The sequence below is a fragment of the Camarhynchus parvulus genome, chromosome 24 (genome assembly GCF_901933205.1).
Source record: "Camarhynchus parvulus chromosome 24, STF_HiC, whole genome shotgun sequence".
NCBI classification, from domain to species: Eukaryota; Metazoa; Chordata; class Aves; order Passeriformes; family Thraupidae; genus Camarhynchus; species Camarhynchus parvulus.
The window spans coordinates 2,647,663-2,668,112 of NC_044594.1; the positions used below are offsets into that span (position 1 = coordinate 2,647,663).

General features: G+C 46.1%; 1 protein-coding gene across 2 annotated transcripts in view; it reads left to right on the top strand.

Annotated features, from left to right (window-relative positions):
- Window positions 1-20,450, top strand: part of GRIK4 (glutamate ionotropic receptor kainate type subunit 4) — a 200,899-nt gene that overhangs the window by 110,282 nt on the left and 70,167 nt on the right. For both annotated transcript variants that reach the window (XM_030964960.1, XM_030964961.1), the window contains exon 3: window positions 14,911-15,075. In XM_030964960.1, coding sequence (XP_030820820.1) covers window positions 14,911-15,075 — 165 coding nt within the window. The remainder of the gene's footprint in view (window positions 1-14,910; window positions 15,076-20,450) is intronic.

A 20,450-nucleotide genomic window follows, 5' to 3' on the forward strand; every position in this document is an offset into this window, starting at 1 on the left:
ATATTGGAGGGGAGGGAATTGTGAGGGGCTGGGGGAGCTCTTGGGTTATGGGAATCACAAGTTCCTGCCCCAGAAAGGAAATGGAGAAGCTTCTGCTGAGCTCCCCTAAGCAAAGGGACAGAATTTTGCTGCTCCTTAACTCTTTTAATTTATTTAATTTTAAACAAAGGTTGTCTTTTCATGGTTTTATTTATACATATACACACAAACATGTATCGGATGCGGTTATGTGAGGAATAAAATCGCGGCCAAGTGATTAGTATCCTTTATTTTTGGACTTTAGTAGCATCTCACCACTTGGCTCACGGTGTTCTACAGAAAAAAATCCTGCATTCAGAGACTTCCAGTGTAATGAAAACCCTCTCTGTGCCTTGAAAATCTGTTTGGTGTGCTCAAGAAATTTAAATTTTTGGAGAAACACCACTATTGACCTAGAAGATATTGTCAGGGTTTCTCTGCCAAAAAATTATCCCAGCCTGTCTTTTTTTTTTTTCCTTTAGATGACCTCTTTTTCCAGCAAACAAACAAAAACAGCAACAACAAAAAAAAAAGAAAACCCACAACCTTGCAGCAAAGTTATTCCCTTAAAGAAGTGGCAAAAAGTGACCTCTTGCAGCAGGGACAGGATCAGAACCAGTTGATTTTGAAGTAATTCCCACATAACCTCAGGCTTTTATTCATGAATATTCCTGATCATTAAAGAGCTTCATGATATTAAGGATATGTAGAGGTGGTTGGTATTTCCTAGGATAATTTTCCTTTGCCTCTCGAGCTTTTGCCACCCTTCAGGGGAATATTTTGGATTTTTTTCCCTGTTTTTTTCTTTTGTTTCAAACAGGAGGGATGTTGGCCTCATTTCTTATTGATTTTCAGACTCCTCATTAACTGGTTAATCAGGAAAACACAGCCAAGCACTTTTGGTGAAAAGCACATTGAGTTTGGAGGGGAGGAAAACAGCTCAGAGGAGGCACCTGCAAACCTCCAAATTGTTGGCCCAAAATCCTTTTATCCAGTGAAATGGTTGGGAAAGGGGAGATAATTTGGGTTTTAGGAGCAGGGATGGGCATTTCCAGAAGGGGAAAGTCCGAGTGAGTGCTGTGTGCTGCCAGGGCAGGATCAGGAGGGGAGAAATGACAATTTTCTGGGGATTTACCCCATCTCCTCAAGGGTGGAGGCTCCTGTCAAGTGGCTCTGGCAGGAGACTGCAGGAATGGTGTCCCTGATGTCACTGCCCTTGTTAATTGGACTTGACAGATGATAATGAGGGAGAGGCTGTGGCTGAGCAAGGGCAGGGGGAATGGCAGCACTCCTGGGGGAGCAGGACACAGAGTCCAGATGTCCAGGACTTACAGGAGGTCACTCCAAGAATTAATCTTTGCTGTTTCTGCTCCCGGAGGCGGCAGGGGGAAATCAGAGACTCTGAAGTGAAGGTTATTCATCTCCAGCTCACAATCCTGGCGTGGCCTTGATGTTAAATCTCATGAAAATGAGGGAAGAAGAACTCTTCTCTTTTGAGGATGTGTGGGGGACAGATCCCCTGAGCAGGTGTGGACGGGGGTGACATCGTGTCCCCAAAATGCAGCCCTGCTCCCTGGAACTGTGGTCCTGTGCCCACTAACGCATAATTAGCCTTAATTAGCTAAATTAGCCTGGAAAATGGGAGGGGGTTGCGTTTTCTGGGAGGTCAGTGTGTTCTCCCCTGGCTGGGGGATGTCGTGGCCTTGGCAGTGGGAGCAAAACTCGAATTCTGGTGCTGGGTGTTGCTCCATCGAGGAGAGGGATGAAATCCTTGAAAAAGGTGGGATTTTACCCCCTCAGGGGCAGGATTGGTGTCTAAATTCCACTGCAGATTGGGCTTTTCTGCCTCTTGTCCCCACCCAAAGGAGGTGAGAGCACCTCTGTGGCTGCTGGGAGATGGAGCTGATTCAGAGCCCTGAGCCCTCCTATTTAACTGAAAAAGGAAACTGGGGGAAAGGAGGGGGAAGAATTGCTGCCAGAGAGGTGTGGAATGAATGAATGACATTTGTTTAAAGACACATGAGGAGATTAATGATGGGAGTTAAAGGATGAAAGCAACAGGGCCTAAGTGAGGCATTAATGGAACCCATTTTCTCCACCATCTCCTGCAGGAACTCTTTGGAAGTGGAGAAAGGGGAAAATCACTTTACAGTAATAACTGTTATTTATATAAGAGAACAGCTTTGGATATATCAAAATGTGAGGTTTCGAGGTAATAACTGGCCCCTCACAATCATTGTTATCCATTTAAAAGAGGCTTTCTGTGATGGTGAGGAGATGGAGGAAATAGCCCCAGTCCTGCAACTGATCCAAAATGAAGTTTATTTTATTATCGTCACCATTAGTCAGCTCCCAATATGAGAGGATTGTGTTAAGAAAAAGGTGAAAAGGCTGGGGGAGATGAAGGGGGGCTGGAAATCAGCCTTGCAGAATTTGTTGGGACCATTTGTTGGGCTCATTAGAGCCCTGGGGCCTCGTCTTGGCTCCCTCCAGGGCCTCCCTGCGCTGTGGCTCTGCTCCTTGGGCACAAAATCTGTCTGGCACAGAGGAGGAGCTCGGCTCTTCTGCAGGAATCAGGAGAGACTCATGAATGATTCATGAGCAGGGATTGGGGGTAGCAGGGAAGGATGATAATAATATTCTCCATGTGTCAAAATATAACAATAATTTGACCAGCTCTAATTTTTAATAACCACTGGGTTTGGGAGCAGGTGTGATGGATGAGCTGGAGCAAGCCATGGTCTCCCAAGCTGGCTTTTCACTTCAGAGCACCAAGGCCACTCTCTGAAATATTAGAGCTGTATAAAACCTCTCAGGCTCTGGGAGGAAAGAGCAGAAAGCTGAAAAGGAAGGGGACAAAGGGTCTGCTCTGCTTTCATAATTCCAATTAGAATGAGTGTTAGAGATGATCCTTAATTGATCCCGGCTCAGAGCGGCACTGGGGTGGGAATTTTATCATCTCTAAACCTCCAATCTCATGGAATGAAGCCTCTCAGAAGGGTTTTCCCCTTTAACTGTGCAGGGTGTCGCTGTGAGCATGGAATGAGGTGAGAGGGGTGGCCAGGAGTGGGTGACAGGGCTGGGGATTTGATGATGGGGTCACAGTTTGCTGTCCCAGACGTGGCCCAGGACATTTCTCACGTGGGAAGAGGCAGGGGAGGATGATAAAGCAGCCCTGTTCCTCCAGGCAGGCTCGTTCTGGCTGGGATAATGAAAAAGAATTGGATTTGTGAGGGCAGCTGACACGGCTGGCTGTCTCCGAGATGTTTTCATTGCTGTGTTAAGAAGTCTTTTACAGACTTGGAGAAGTACTGGGAACGTGGTGCTGCCTGAGGCTGCCAGCCCTGACTCCTCTCCTGACAGCAGCGAGAGTGAGCCCCAGCAGAGCCCCAAAAACCCCCAGCAGAAATTCCAGGGCCACCCACAGCAATACCAGGCGGTGGGAAGGAGCCTTGGCAAGGTCCCTGTCCCCCTGCCCTGCCCTGAGTGAGTGCTGAGGCTTGCAAGTGCCAAACATCACTGCTGCCTTCAGCTCTTCAGGTATCCTCATTAAGATGGTTGGAAGGAGGAGGATTTAATGATCTGAACCATGACTTCAATTAATCAGTATAAATGTTGCTTATTTATAACATAAAGCCCAGCCTATGGATAACTCCTTTGTTTAATTAAGCTTATCACTGGGAACCTGATCCAGTTCCTTGCTGCATTCATGTCACTAATTCAGTATCCCCTGGAAGGAGCCTCAGAACAGACTGCAGGGGATGTAATTCACTCCACTCTGCTCTGCAAGCCTGGCTGGCTCTGGAACATCTCAATCCTCACCCAGGGCTGGTGCTGATTCCTCCCCAGTCCCAGCAGCTCTTCCATCATTGCTGACATCCCAGGAGCCTGGAACAGCTTTTCCTTTGGTTTGTTCAGCCTTGTTCACTGAGAGTTTTTGTGTCTGCTTTAATTTACTCTCTGCAGCTGAACGTTTGCTGTAGCCTTGCTTTTCCTCTCTTCCTTTCTTGCTCTTCACTTGCCCTCTCCAGTTTCTGTGTGGTGCTTTTAAAACTCTTCCAGATGCAGGAGAATCTGTAATGAGCTCCCAAGCTGAAAGCAAAAGCTGTTTGCCCAAAAGTTCTTCTTTACCCACGCTGGAGAGCCTTGCAGGAGAAACCTCAGAGGTTCTCTGGGAAAACTTGGAGGAACTTTTTAAGGATTTTGTGGTTGTTTTTTGCTGTTGTGCCAGGGATTCTCCAGACAATGTTTGACACCCTCCCTGCTCAGGGGTGGTCTCCAGAGGATGCTGAGACAAATTGCTCCGAGCGAGGATGTTGCTGTGCATCACCTCACTCACTCACGGCTCTGCAGATCCCTTCTCTCAAAAAACCATCTAAAAAAACAAAGTGGAGCTGCCTTTTTTTTTTTTTTTTTGCGTCCAAACGACCAGAAAAAGTACTCTGGGATTAGATGAATTAGCAGTGTGCTGCTAAGATGGATAGAAAGGCAGGGAAAACCATGTCAGAGTGCAGGGAGAAGCAAATTGCTGTTTCTCTTTCCCATCCAGAAGTCAGGGAAGAAGCCATCAGGGGAGAAGGATGGCAGTGGGCAGAGCATACTAACGAGGGAAGGCAGGAAGGCATTAAAGCAACCCATTGCATCAGCTGGAGGCTGAGTGGCAAAGAAGAAATAAATCCAGGCTGTGCAGATTGATCAGAATTGGATCTGAAGGGCTTCCACATCTGCTGTGGCAGCTCCTCAGCATCTCATTCCAGTGTGACTCAGCAGCAAAAGGTGTTTGTTCTGTCAGGGAAGCTCGGGGATGAAAACAATCCTGAGGCACCTCAGGGGAAGGCTCAAGTGTCGTTTTATACCTGGATCAAACTCTTTGATGTGCTTTAAGACATCTGGATCCTCTTCAAGAGAGGTGAGGTTTCCAATGTGACCTTTTCCCAACTTTATTCATTTTTCAGCTCTTCTGTTGGAGCAGACAGGTTTAGGGGAAGGTGTCCCTGCTTGTGGAACTTCTCCCTGCCCATGGAAGGTGTTCCTGCCCATGGGATTTCTCCCTGCCCATGGGATTTCTCCTTGCCCATGGAAATTCTCTCAGCCCATGGAAGATGTTCCAGACCATGGAATTTCTCCCTGCCTGTGGAATTTCTCCTTGCCCATGGAAGTTCTCCCTGCTCATGGAAGGTGTTCCTGCCCATGGAAGTTCTCCTTGCCCATGGAAATTCTCCCTGTCCATGGAATTTGTCTCTGCCCATGGCAAGGAGTTGGAATTTGATGATCTCTGAGGTCATTTCCAACCCAAAGGCTCCCAAACACACTTTGGCTCTTCCGTCCACGCTCAGCCAGTGGCATTGACCCATTGATCTTTACACACATTTCTGCCTCCAGGGATTCCCATCTCCTAAAAAGATGACTTTGTGGTGCCCTCAAATGCCTGAGGATTCAGGCAGAATTGTCAGGTTTTGGTGGCAGAGAGGCTGAGTCTCTAAGCAAGGCTTCCTGAAGCCTCCTGGCACATTAAATGTGTTTATTTGCCACGTGGTCCTGGAAAACCTTGAGGAGTCACTTTATCTCTTCACTCTTCATCCATCATGAGAGAATGAAAATCATTCCACCTATCATTTGTCTGGCTCATATCTTTATAGCAATTGCCATATCTACATCCTGCATGGTTGGTCCTTGTCCCTGGGCCCATCTTTTAGATATTTGTCACAGCAGCAGTGGCCAGTGATCTGGAACAGGAATACAAAAGGTGCTAAATGTCTCTAAATTCTCCATATTAATGCAAGCAAACCTCAAGATCCTTCCACAACGTTTTCCCCCTCCTCACCTTGATATTGGGGGTACATCCGAGGCTGTTTTCTGTCTCTGTGTGTGGATTAATTCCAGGAATTTCCCCTCTGCATCCTTTGGGCTGTGCTGTGCATCCCCTGCCAGCCTGGGAGGGATCAGCCAGAGCTGTGACCCCACTGAAACGGGGAGGTGCTGGAAGAAGAGCAAATGCACTTTAAATGCTGAGATATCCAGAAGGGTTCAGAGGAAAATGGTCATTAAATCCCCACTAAATGGAAATTCAGGGGCTCTAGAGGGACCCCAAGTTCCTTAAATCCTGTAACCTGCTGTCTCACCCTGACCAGGATAAGAGGAAATGGCCTCAAGTTGTGCCAGGGGAGGTCTGGATTAGAAATTAGGAAAAATTTCTCCATGGAAAGCCTGCCAAGCACTGGCCCAGGATGGTGGTGGAGTCACCATCCCTGAAATTGTTCCAAAAATGTGTGGCTGTGGCACTTGAGGACAGGGTTTAGTGACCATGGTGGTGGCTGGATGATCTTCGAGGTCTTTCCCAGCCTGTGGGCAGAAGGAGGTTCAGGAAATGGTTTCCCCTGCAAGGCAGAGTGCCAGGTTTGGGAATGCTCCTCTCCTTAAATCCCTGGCAGTCAGAAAACCCCAACGTGCTGCAGATCTTTGTGTGTGCTGGAATGGCCCCTGAAACCCTGGGGATGGAGCTCTGGGATTTTGTGGGGTTGTGGCTACAAAACACATTTATTGAGGGTATTTTGTGGGGTCTGGGTCCTTTCCTGCCTGCTCCCCAGCTCCATTATTCATTTCCATCTCTCAAATCCATCATCAGAGCCATAAATCCTACTGGACTTTCCCATTTGTTTGTTGGCCTTTTTTTTGTTGTTGTTTTTTGTTGGTTTAACTCAGAACTTTACCCATTGTTTCTTCCTCCCTCATTCATTTTGCTTGCCTGGCAGTGGCACTTGGGGTTTGTGTGGTTATTTTTCTTATATTTATACTCTCCGCTGACTTAATTAAGTTGTTGCTCATTTCTTGGTCTTGCCAAGTTTATTGGCCCCACCAGGGCTTCCCAGTGCTCTCTTCCTACAAAACCACAGCTGCTGCCAGTCACCTGAGACCAAGAAAACGGGCAGAAAAACCTCCTTTGGAAACTCAGCTTGACATTATGGAAGCAAAAGACAGGCAGAAAAATGATCTTCCCAGCTCGGGTCAGTGGTTTTAGGCTGGATTCCTAAGAAAATAAGATTTAGGCATTTAGGGGATGTGGGTGGCCGTGCAGGGAGCTTGGATTTTTGGCAAACGCTGGCCCGGTTTGACAGATGGGGCTTTGCAGAGGTGCTGAAAATCTGGATTAGAGGGCAGTGCTGTGGGGAGCTGCTGCTGCTGGGAGCAAAGTTCCAGGGGAAACAAGAAATGCCATCCCACCACACCACAGTGACCCGTGCAGAAACGAGCTCCTGGTGCCTGCAATTCCCTGGTTTGGGGGATTTGGGGACATGCAGGAGAGCCCCTGGTGGTCCAACCTGTCCCTTTCAGAGCCAAATCCCATTCCCTGACCCTACACCTCGGGAAGGTTCAATCCCTCATTGCTCCTTCTCCCTGCTTTTCTCTCCTTGGTTTTGGGAATTCTCTTGGCAGGTTTTTTCAGGGCCTGGAGTGGGACTTAACTGCTCACAACCCCAATATTTAAATCCCCTGCTCAGGATTTTCTCCACTGCTGCAGTGCCTTAAGTCTGGCTGTGAAAACCCACAGGAATTTAACTTTAAAATCAATTCCCTGCCCTGCTTTGGTACCAGAGGGTGGGTTCAGCCCCCCTGAGCCAGCTCTGGATGGGAATTTCCCATTTTTGACCCTTTTCTTCTCTTTTTGTGCCTTTTTGCTCCTCTCTTTGTGCTCAGGGTGTTTGCTGCTGCCTCGGAGGGGGATTTATATTCCCAAAATCAGATGAGGTGAGGAGCCTGGAGGGTTTTCCCTGCCTACCCCAGAGGGATGATGTTTGCTGGGATGCAGGGATGGTCCCACTGAGGTTTTACATCCCGGCACGATGGACACATCACCACCTCCCTGCTCAATTTTTTCTGCAAACTCCAGGTCTCGGGGAGTGTAATTCTGATTTTATGTACACAAAGCAGTTATTAAAGAAGATAAAAGAGAGATTGTGTTTCAAGCAGCAGGAACTAAAGCCCTCAGCTGCTTTTATCACATCTCCCCTGAATTTGCTCTCTCAGGATAGCAGGAATGAGAGGGAAGCTCCATTTAAATGCAGATTTCCAGTGCTGGCCAAGAGCAATAAATAGCCCTCTGCTCCCCTGACCAGACAAAACATTATCAAACCTCTTTGTGAAGGAGATTTTATGTTTTCAGATCTTCTCTTTCTCCTTGATGAGGTGCTCTTTCCTCGCAGAGTAATAGCGTGTTGACGCCTTTTTATTTTATTTTTAAGCAGCACTTCAGAGATTATAATGGAAATACAATCCCACCTGTTTCTCCACTGGAGCTCCACTTGACAGCCCTGTAATGAGGAACTGTGCAAATTTCTTCTCCTTTACTGTACTGACAGCCTGGAGGGTTGATACTTTATTCAGCAGAGCAGAAAAGCACAAAAAAAGGCAATTTTGGCAACAATTTTTAATCAGCTGACCCCACAGCTTCATGGGTTTGGAGTTCAGGAGGATGGGGAGACGTGGAGATCCCTGGGGCATCTCCTGATGCTCCTCAGCAGGACACTCAGGGCGTTTGGAGAACGGAATTTTCCTGGAATTCTTTTGGGTTTCCTGGTTTGCAGAGGAAGGAGTGCTCAGCTCCTTAGCAGGTACTGGATCTTCTGGGCAGCTGGACTGGGACTGCAGCTCTGAGTGTGAGCAAGGGGGCACAGAGGGTTTGAGGACTGGGGAGTGGCGTGGCCAGCAGGAATTCTGTGTGCAGCTCTGGGCTCCTCGTGGAATGAGGGACATGGAGGGGCTCAGGGAGCTGGGAAGGGGCTCAGCTTGGAGAAAAGGAGGCTCAGGGGGGAACTTGTGGCTCTGCACAGCTCCTGACAGGAGGGGAATGGCACAGACGTGTTTTCTGAAAAAATCCTTTCGCTAGGATTTTTTTTTTCTTCTGAGAAAATTTTCTGAAAATTTTCTCCTGAGAAAAAAAATTTCTCCTAGGATTTTTTTTTCTGCTGAGAAGCCTCGGAAATGAAATGTAAACAATAACTGTGGAATGTGGTTTGGAGATGTTTTCCCAGCAGGTGCATCTTTGGTTGGTCTCATGTCGATTGTTTTTGCTTGGTGACCAATCCTGGTCCAGCTGTGTTGGACTCTGGTCAGTCACAAGATTTTATTATTCTTCTTTACTAGCCTTCTGAAATCCTTTCTTCTTTAGTATAGTATATATATTATAGATATTATATATATTAAATATATAATATAGATTTTATATATAATATATATTATATATTAAATATATTAAATATATATTATATATTATATATTATGTATTATAAATTATATATTATATATTATATATTATATATATTATATGTATTATATATTATATATTATATATATTATATATATTATATATATTATATATATTATATATATTATATATATTATATATTTAATGTATATAATCTATATAATTCTTTAGTAGAGTTTCAATCTATAATTTTCTTTTAATATCATATAGATCATAAAATAACAAATCAGCCTTCTGAAACACGGAGTCGAGATTTTCATCTCTTCCCTTGTCAGGGTTCCCTGCAAATTCCACAGGGGACAGCCAGAGGGGATTTGGGATCTGCTCCCAGGGACAGGAGGAGAGGGAATGGCTCAGGGTGGAATCAGCAGGAATTTCCCCATGGAAATGTTGTTAAATACTGGCAGGGGCTGCCCAGGGAGGTTTGGAGTGTCCAGCCCTGGAGGAGTCCAGGGAAGGACTGGAGGTGGCACTCAGAGCTCTGGGCACAGGTTGGATTTAATAATCCCAGAGGTTTTTCCCAGCCTCACTGATTGTGTGGCTGTGTTTACAGCATAAATCAGAAGAGGTTGTAGGTGTGATCTTAACCTGTCACTTGGGACATTTAGGAAATATTACAGGTACCTTTATGTGTTTTTCACTTGGAGGGACAGGTTATGAACAGTGAAATATCCTGTTTACCAAGCCAGTGCTGTGTTAAATCTGCATTTTCAAGAGATGCCTTGAGATGGAAATCGTGTTTCTGAATATGACTTTCCATCTCAAAGGCATGAAAAGCATCTGAGAAAATGTAAATTAAAAAAAAAGCCTTGAAGGAAAAGGGGAAGGGGAAAGGTCAGCTGCACACAGTTTGTTGTGGCTGTGTGTAATCCTTGCAGTGGCATCTGTTCCCTGTTATTGTTATAAAAATGTGATTTCATTAGATTTGGGATGAATCACGGGCTGGGGAGCTCTGCTGGAGCTGGCTCACAGTGGGCTCAGCCTGTCAGAGTGCATATGCTGGGAGCCTGGCTGGGGCAGGCAGAGCCTCGGGGGATGCAGGATGGAGCCTCTCTGCTCCTCAGCCCTGCTTGGGGCCAGCTGGGGCTGCTCAGGAGCTGGCTGGGCTGGGCACCGCCTCAGAGGGTGGCTGTGTCTCACCAGCTCGGGGGCACACCAGGGACAGCCCTGCCTGTGTCAGTGCTGTGGCGCAGAGAGGCACAGCTGAGCTGGGTGGGCTGAGAAATGGACGGGGTGGGGTGGAGAAATGGGCGTGTGGGGGTTGAGAAATGGATGTCTGGGGTTGATAAATGGAGGTGTGGGGGTGAGGAATGGATGTCTGGGGGTGAGGAATGGATGTCTGGGGGTGAGGAATGGATGGCCTTCCTCCCCCCGTAAGGAAGAGGCAGAAGGGGTTGAGCATCTGCTGCCACAGCTGGCTGTGCTCAGGGCTGGAAGGGCTGATGGTCCAATCCCGTGTGGGCTTGGGGAAGCCACAGGGAGATCCTTGTGCAGCTCCTGCCTCAGCAGAGAGCTCCAATCCCTCTTTTCCCAGCTTCTGGCTCAGCAGAAAGCTCCAATTCCTCTTTTCCCAGCTCCTTCCTCAGCAGAGAGCTCCAATTCCTCTTTTCCCAGCTCCTTCCTCAGCAGAGAGCTCCAATTCCTCTTTTCCCAGCTCCTGCCCCAGCAGATATCACCGATTCCTCCTCACCCCCATCCCTGAGGGCTGAAAAATCCCTGCAGGACAGTCACTAAGTTCTGCTTTTCTCAGAAGGCGCCATCCCATCCCTTGCATTTCTCTGGCTCCCAATTACACCTTTATTTTTCCTGCTTCTTGCTGTTAAATCCTTAACTCTGAGCATTGCCTTTGAAATGTGGCTGGTGGAGATTTGCAGTGCAAGTCACTTGTTGCTTGAACCTTGATTGATTATTACCCAGCTACTCCAAAGGGATCAACTCTGGTTTGGCGCTTCTGGGGCCTGGATTTTGTGTTAATTGCATGGGAATCTGTTAATTGCATGCGAAACCTGAGTAAATGGAATAAAAAGCTAATTATTACGGTACAAGGGATGTTTTTCCTGTCAGAATTGGAACATCCCACGGGAAGAGAAGCTCTTCCTGAGAAAAGCTCAGCCCTGGTGGCTTCGCTCAGTGCCTGGGAAATCCTGAGCAGCCCTGAGCCAGGCACTGCAGGTCCAGGTGCTCCTGGCTCCCTCTGCAACATTTTTCTCATCATTCATGGAGCAGCAGTCTAGACTGGTGACATTTATCACGATGGGGAAGACAGAAGTGATTTTTGAGGGCAACCAAGTTCAAAGACTTTGCTGTAAGTCTTCAGGATTAAAGATTTACTTGATGCATCTCCCCCTGTTTAATAGACAGGAAGAGATGAAAGGGAATTTCTAGAAAGATTTTCGTTCATACTTAATGATGCCACTACTAGATGAGCTTTGGCACAGTGTCCCGAGCCATGAAGCTTTAAAACCAACCTTTTTGAAACATTAAATGACCTTTTTTCATCCTCCAGCTTTAATAAATAAAGATTAGTTCAGCCTCATTACCTCCCTAGTGCTGGGGGCTGGTTTAATATTTAGTTAAAGTAACCAGTCTCCCAAAATGAGCACATTTCGTTGGTTTCCCAAATCCCACAGGGAGGCTGGAAACTCCTCTGGAATTTGACCTGGGTTCTGCAACTGCTGCTGCCACTTCCAGCCTGGATCCAGCTCTCCATCTGAATTCCTTTCCAAAACCTCCACTTTTTCCCTTTTCTCTTGCATTTGCTCCCAAAATTCAAATTCAATCAGAGCTGAGTGGGTGAAAGAGTTTTGCTGTTATTCTGGGTCCCTTTTTCCTCCCTTTTTTCCTCCCCTTTTTCCTCCCTTCCCTTTCCTTCCTTTTCCTTCTTCACCTTCAGGGAAGTTTTCAAGATTTTAAAAAATAAGACTAGAAAATGAATAGTAATTTTAAAAAGCTCCGTGTAAACTTTTTTTGCTTAGCTGGCTTGAGGAAACTCTTCCAACGGCTTTGGTTTTGACTATTTTTATACTTAAAAATCACTTAGCTGTGCATTAGTAGAAGTGGATTTTGTTTGAAAGCTGCCAATTAGGAAAATACTTGAAAAACATTCCCCAATTTAGTGATTTTGAAGCTTTAAATTAGAAACTAATGAATCTGAGGATGCTGACATCCACTCCCCCACTGCTGATCTTTCATTTCACAGAGTCAGCACCTGAGCAGGAGCTGCATTTGGTGATGCTCATCGTGGATTTACGCTTTCCTGGGAGCAGGGCTGCAGGAAAAGTTTCTACAAGAACTTTCTCCTCTGCTTCTCTCCTGGAAAAGCGGAATTTGTGGCAAATTGCTCTGCCAGCTTTGTTCTAATTAAAAGAAGTCATCAGCCATGTTAATATCCTAAAACCCCTTCTCCTGGCCTTGGAGGAAAGCACAACCCTTTTTGGTGGCATAATGAGATTAAGATGAACTCAATTTAACTCCCATAAAACTGAGAAAAGATAGGAAAAGAAGGAATTGTTGAGTGTTTTCAGGATATGAAGTGAATCAGGCTGGTGTGGAGCAGCTTTGGGCTTGCAGGGCTGGGACAAGGAGAGGAAAGATCCCCCTGGGATGAGCAGGTGAGGCTGGGAGAAGAGCCCTGAGAGGAAGAGGGGCTGAAATCAGGCTGGGCCAAAGTCTTAGGGGCAGGAAAACCAAAGCAAAGGAGCCTGGTTTCCAGCCAGGTTGGTCTGGGCTGTGCTGGGGGCTCTGTGGTGGCAATGAGGAGCTTGAGGCACAGCCCAGATGCCTCTGTGGCTCCTTCAGTCCCAGCTCAGCGTCCCTGTGCTGCTCTGGTCCCAGCCAGCTCTGCCTTCCAGACCTCCGTGTCCTTCGTGCCTTGCTCTTGAGACTCAGGGGATGCCCCTGATGGGCTTTATTTCACTTCCCAGCTCAATTATGTTTTTCCCTACCAAAAAAAAACCCCAAACCAAAAAACCCAAACCTGCTGCAGCACAAGGACCTTTCCTTCCCTTTTCCTTCCCCTTTTCCTTCCCCTTTTCCTTCCCCTTTTCCTTCCCCTTTTCCTTCCCCATTTCCTTCCCCTTTTCCTTCCCCATTTCCTTCCCTTTTCCTTCCCCATTTCCTTCCCTTTTCCTTCCCCTTTTCCTTCCCTTTTCCTTCCCTTTTCCTTTCCTTTTCCTTCCCTTTTCCTTCCCTTTTTTCCCTTCCCTTTTCCTTCCCTTTTTTCCTTCCCTTTTCCTTCCCTTTTTTCCTTCCCTTTTCCTTCCCTTTTCCTTCCCTTTTCCTTCCCTTTCCTTCCCTTTTTTTCCTTCCTTTCCCTTCCCTTTTTTTCCTTCCTTTTCCTTCCCTTTTTTTCCTTCCCTTTTCCTTCCCCTTTTCCTTCCCCTCAGCTCCTGAGCAGTGCTGAAGGGCACCTCTCCCTGTGGAGGGATATTTTGGGGAGGGAAGAGAAGAATTGGTGATTTTTTTAACAGCAGCACTGCTCTCCCCCAAATAAAATGCAAAATCTGTGTTCTGGGGGGCACCTCCTGCTAGCAAGGATAAACCCACTGGGATGCCAGCTCCTCATCAAATTCTGGCCTGAATGCTCCACCCCTGAATCCTTTTTTGTCTTCCCTCCAAAAAAAACAAAGGTGATTCCCCTCCCCACCTCCCTCTGCCTCCAGAGATCTGAGTGGGCAGCCCCAGGAGCTGAGTTCAAGTGCCTTCTGTTTGAAAAATATTTGTCCTTCCCCACCCAGGGCTGCTTCCTGAAATATTCCAGCTCCTCAGCACCCTAAAGGAACCATCCCGGGGTTTTTGGGGACGTTCTGCCTTTGTTAGGATGCGAGGCAGCTCCTGGATCTGGGTTTTTTAGGGTTGGGCAGCTGGATGTGCCTCTCTGGGAGCAGCCAGCCTGTGTGGCAGTGGGTGCTGGCAGCCTGGCAGTGTGGGTGGCTGTGCTGTGGCATTCCAGCAGGTAAAACAGAGATTTCTCTCCAGAGATTTCACCACCCACCTGTCTGGCAGGGCCTGGGGAGTGGGAGAAGCAGCGGGAAAGGCCGCGTGTGGGAAGGGGGATGTGGCAGCTCTGGTGGTGACAGGAGCACAAACAGAGCTCCTGCAGGGATCAGGAGTGTGGGTGATGCTGGAGAGGATACCTGGAACAGGGGCTGGGCAGAGTTCAAGGAATAAAGCAGGGATTTATTAAAAAGGTTTTAAGGATACATCTTGTGCAGTACAAGAGCCCAGCCATGGCTACACCCAAAATGGACTCTGAGTCACGAGTTTTCACACTTTTATAAATTTTGGTCCATTTTCATATTGGGGTTAATTGTCCAATTCCAGCTCAGGTTATGCAGTCCCAGTTTGCTCTGTGTTGTTCAATTTTCTGTTGTTTGTTGCTCAGTTCTCTGTTGTTTGCACTTTTTGGGCTGAAGCTGCAGCGGTGTCCTTGGTTCTGGGTCTGGACAAGGATTGTTCTGTGGGACTGAGCTGTGAGGAGAGCTGCTGACACTTTGTATGGAGTTCAGAGTCACACACCAATGCAGTGCAGAATGTGGGAAATGTGAAAGCTCAACCTTAAGGCATCATGGGGACGGGGAGGGGAGTGCAGATCCTAAACCTAACCCGTGCCTACACCTTTTCCCCCACAGCTGCCGTCCTGGATGACCCCATGGAGTGCAGCAGAGGGGAGAGGCTCTCCATCACCCTGGCCAAGAACCGCATCAACCGCGCACCCGAGCGGGCGGGCAAGGCCAGGGTGGAGGTGGACATCTTCGAGCTGCTGAGGGACAGCGAGTACGAGACAGCTGAGACCAGTGAGTACCGCCCCTGGGGTGCCTTGGGAAGGCTGGCCTAGAGCAGAGGCTGGAGGAGTTAAAGAATAAAGCAGGGATTTATTCAAAGGATCTCCTCCATGGATGCACCTTGGGCAGCACAAGAGCCCAGCCAGGGCTGCACCCAAGGTGAACCAAAATGGTCACAAAATGGTCCCAAAATGAACCCAAAATGGTCACAAGATGAACCAAAATGGTTCCAAAATGAACCCAGGGTGAACCCAAGATGAACTAAATGGTCCCAAGGTGAACCCAAAAATGGTCCCAAAATGAACCCAAGATGAACCAAAATGGCCCCAAAATCCCCGACCGCTCCCGGGGTCTCTCCCTTGGATCAGTTCTGCTCCATTTGCACCTTGCAGTTCATTGTCCCATTCCAGCTTTAGCCCAGGCAGTCCCACCCTGCTTGTTTTTCTCTCTCCAGCCCACGGTGTTTGTGCTCTTGGGCTGAGATTTGGATCATTTGTCCTTGGTGCCCAGCTGGAGCAGGAATTGTTTTGTCTCCCTGCTCTGTGCACAGAGCTCAACATGCCCTGATGTGAACCCAGACCCGCACACTAAAGCAGCACAGAATATAAAATATAGAAAACCCTATATAAAATATATATAAAATATATAAAATATAAAACCTGAGGCATCCTCAGAGAGCCCAGGTCTCCTCCTAGGAGCCATCTGGCACTCTGGACTTGTGATTTTGTGGCAGTCAAAGAGGAACAGAGAGAAAAACCCATCCCTGGTCCTTGCACTGAGCAGTTTTCATTTGAGATGAATGAAATGTGCTGGTGCAAGCTCAGGCATGGACTGAGAGAATCCCTGCCCCCCGTAAGCTTTGACACCACTCAGTGGCTTGGGACAAATAATTTCCTTTAATCTGCCTGTCAATAAACAGGGGTAATGCTGATCCTTTGTCAAGAGCTTAATGGTGAGCAAACAAGAGACTCTCGGGCAAGTTGGGTGCAATTAAGTTGTTTTTAAAACCCTGTGTGTCAGCAAACATAGCAGCTCTTCCTGGAGCTTGAGATTGGCAGCAGATTTATTTACACCAAGTGAAGTTCCTCAAGTGATGTTTGAAATCATGAGGATGAAGAAGAGCTGATTTCCAAAGAGCAGCAGATTTCCCATGACACTTTCAAGTCCCTGGATGAAGCTGTTCTTTATTAGGGTTGTTCCTCTGGATGTTCCAATATGCCAGTTTTATACTGGTGAATAAAAAATAAATTGAGGGTCACTGTCCCACAGTTTGAAAGGAACCCTAAAGGTCTCTGATATATTTTTTTTCCTGTAAGAGGAAAAACCCTTTGGAATAGGAAATCCTCCTTTTAAAATCATTTTAGAGTTCAAGGGAGTGCTATAATTTTTTTATTACCAGTTGGCTGGAGAAAGCTGGAGGAATAATTTTAAATAATCTGGATTTTAGACTCGTTTCCTAATGATTCTGCACTCCATGACTGTGTGATCTGCAGGCTTATCCCCAAAAAGCGTGGCAGGGTTGGCTGGGTTTTTCCTGGAGTTTTGGTGGCTTTTCTGCTCAGGGATCTCCGGGTGAGCTGGCAGAGCAGCTCCGTTGGGCTGTGGGACCAGCACATCGCTCCTTCATTTCCTGCACCAGCCTTTGCTCCATTTATAGAAGCGTGCAGTTAATAAAGAGATCTCAGCAAGAACCTGGGCTCTATTTATAGAGCCTGTCACCCGTCAGGCAGCCCAGACTGAGCCCAGCTCAGGCACCTGCACCCAGCCCTCCTCCGTTTTTAAATATTTTCCTGGTTTTCCCCATCTCTGTTGTCCACTCTTGCCCCCTAACTTGGCACAGCATTAGGGCAGATCCAATTTATCTGGCCAGACCAATTAAAACCCAATTTATCTGGCCAGACCAATAAAGATTCAATTTAGTTGGCCAGACCTTGCAGAAAAGATGGGAATTGCCAGAATCCCAAACTGGAATGGGTTGGGAGGGACTTTAAGCTCACCCAGCTCCACCCCAAGCTGGCCTTGGACACTTCCAGGGGCAGCCACGGCTTCTCTGAGCATCCAAAAGTGGCATTTTTACCCCAATTTTTGTTCTTTCCTCATAAATATACTGCTTGCAGCAGCATTCCTGGCCTGTAGCTTTGTTTTTGGGCAACAGACTCGATTGCAGTGACCCCAGAGCTGCTGTAAGGATCACCAGAAGGATTTCTGCTTCATTTTCAGCCTGTGACACTGCTCAGGAATTCTTCTCCTGGAAGGTTTCTCCAGGAGAGGAATATTAATTGGCTGACAATGAAATGTGATGCAAGAAATTGTTGGTTTCAGCAAATGTTGTGTTTGGGGAGAAATTGGAAAAAGGGCAAGTGAGGAAGAGGCATCTCCCATTTCCAGTTTTCACCTTGGGGTGATTTTCTTTGTTTCATTTACTTGGATTTTTAGAGTAGAAATTGCAGCAAATTGACTTGATTTTAGTGAATTTTGCAGTGTGTTATTTGCCTTTCCTTCAGAGGGGAAAAAAACGTCTGGGAGCTTTTCTTAGAAAAGAAATAATCTGGATTCTGTATGGCTCTGCTATTAATGTCACTGATGTTATTCTTGATTTATCCTGGTGGCAGAGGAAAATCAGATCCCCAAACTTAAATTTCAAGGCTTTCATGGCTTTCAAATGCTTCCATACGTTGCTGGGTTTTGTTATGACACACAATATTAATAAAAACTGTTGAGATGTTTTAACCTGTGACTGCAAAGCTGTTTACAGCTGTTTAATACTGTTCTCACATTTCACACTCCTTGATTCACTCTTAAATATCACAGCTCCATGCTTAGCTGACAGATCTGGGAGTGCTGGGATTACACCACATACTCCATATACAGGAAGAGGAAGAATTTTGGGGAGTAAGGGATTTTATTTGGGGGAGCCAGGGTTATTTTTATTTTTATTTTTATTTATTTTTATTTTATTTTATTTTATTTTATTTTATTTTATTTTATTTTATTTTATTTTATTTTATTTTATTTTATTTTATTTTATTTTATTTTATTTTATTTTTTATTATTTTATTTTTATTTTTACTTTATTTTAATTTATTTTTATTTTATTTTATTTTATTTTTATTTTTATTTATTTTTATTTTATTTTTATTTTATTTTTATTTTATTTTATTTTATTTTTACTTTATTTTTATTTTTGCTTTATTTTTACTTTATTTTTTATATATTATATTTTATTTTTAATTTTTTTTTCTGACACTGCTTTTCTCCCATTTTCCCTTCTGACTGACTCAAGGGTTTTAATGTAAGAGACCCCCCCAAAATCTGAGCTACTCCAGCAGGTAAAATCCCAGTCAATCCATCACATTCATGCCTGGTTTGCTATTCCAGCCTTAGGTATGAATGAACACAAACTTTGGCTGTTCCTGTGTGATTTTAAGGAGGTTTCAATGAGAAGTTGTGAGCAGAACCTTTATTTTTTTTTTGCTGTTTCAAGGAAAACCTGTTCTCTCTTTGTGTTTGATGTTCCAGCTCCTTTTGTGCAGCTCCAGAGTGACTTGTTTAATCATGTCTTTATCTAAACCACCTTGTTCCTTTTGATGTCTGGGCAGGGCAGATTTCCCTGCTTGTCACCCTGTCCCCTCTGGCCTCCTCAGCCTTTTAAGCTCCTCTTTGTTGTGAATCCAGTTAAAGTAACCAATCTCCCAAAATAAACACATTTTGCTGGTTTCCTAAATCCCTCAGGGAGGCTGGAAACTCTTCTGGAATTTGATCTGTGCTCTGCAACTGCTGCTGCCACTTCTAGCCTGGATCCAGCTCTCCATCTGAATTCCTTTCTTTCCAAAATCTGCACTTTTTCCCCTTTTCTCTTGTATTTGCTCCCCAAATTCAAATTCAATCAGAGCTGAGTAGGTAAAAGAGTTTTGCTGTTGTTATTTTGGGTTCCCTTTCCCCCTTTTCCTTTCCCCCTTTCCTTTTCTCCCTTTCCTTTTCCCCCTTTCCCTTTCCCCCTTTCCCTTTCCCCCTTTCCTTTTCCCCTCTTCACCTTCAGGGAAGTTTTCAAGATTCTCAAAAATAAGAAGAGAAAATCCGGGGCGGGTCAGGCAGCAGCTGGAGAATTGGAGATTTTGATTTATCCACACAATGGATATTTCAAAGTGCCCTTCCAAAGGGTCCTTTCCGTGGTGTTGGCTCCAATGTGGTTTTTTTACCTGTCCCACTATTTTGGGACATAAATTATTTATTCATGTTTCAGTTTCAGCCTGCTGTGGTTATCAGAGAATCATGGAATGGTTGGGGTTGGAAGGGACCTTAAGGATCATTTCGTTCCTCCCCTTGCCACGAGCAGGGACATTTTCCACTATCCCAGCTTGCTCCAAACCCTGTCTGACCTATCCTTGGACACTTCCAGGGCATCCCCAGCCTCTCCAGCCCTCTCTGGCGGCAGGTTCCTGTCAGGAAGCACAAGGGATGCTCCAGGAGCATCTCCAGAACGCCTTTTCTTTATGCACTTGGTGTTTTCTCTCTCAGAATCCCGTGGTCTCTGGAGATCTCGGCTGTGTTTTGCAGACAGGGAGCCCCTGATGTGTTTCCACACTTTCCCTGCTGGTTTATTTTGAATTATAACCAGGAATCTTCTGTGTGTTCTGTTTGAAGCCCTGCTCAGGTATCTGTGTGCTCTGAATGAGATGATGCTGCCCCAGGGGTGGCTCCTCTCTCTGGAGGGACCTTTCAGCCCTGCTTTGAACAGGGCAGGATTCATGGAAATGTTTTCCTGGGATCTCAGGAAGAGAAAGGCACTCTGGCTGTGTCTGAGGGGATGTGAATACATTTATCACCAAGAGCTCCTCGTTTGTGGTGCTTTTTCATGTACAAAAACAAGTTTGCAGCGCTGCCTTCCTTTAAAAAATATCTTGTTGTGTCCCAAGTGCCCGGATCTGGGTTTCATTCCCAAATACACTCATGGAAATGGTTGGACACTGCCCTGCTGTACAAAAGGAGGGTCCCCGTGCCCTGAGCACACACCTGATCCAGATCTCAGGAAGAGAAAGGCACTCTGGCCGTGTCTGAGGGGATGTGAATACATTTATCACCAAGAGCTCCTCATTTGTTGTGCTTTTTCATGTTCAAAAATAAGTTTGCAGCTCTGCCTTCCTTTAAAAAATATCCTGCTGTATCCCAAGTGCCCAAATGTGGGTTTTATTCCAAAATACACTCGTGGAAATGCTTGGGCACTGCCCTGTGCCCTGAGCACACACCTGATCCAGGATGGTCAGTGGTTAAGAGGTTCCTAAAGTGATGCCACTTCAATTCCAGCACTTTTGAGACCCCGAATTCTAAACAGCATCAAAATTGGAGCAGAAACTCTGAGCTCCCAAAGGGCCCTGCGCAGCCCTCAG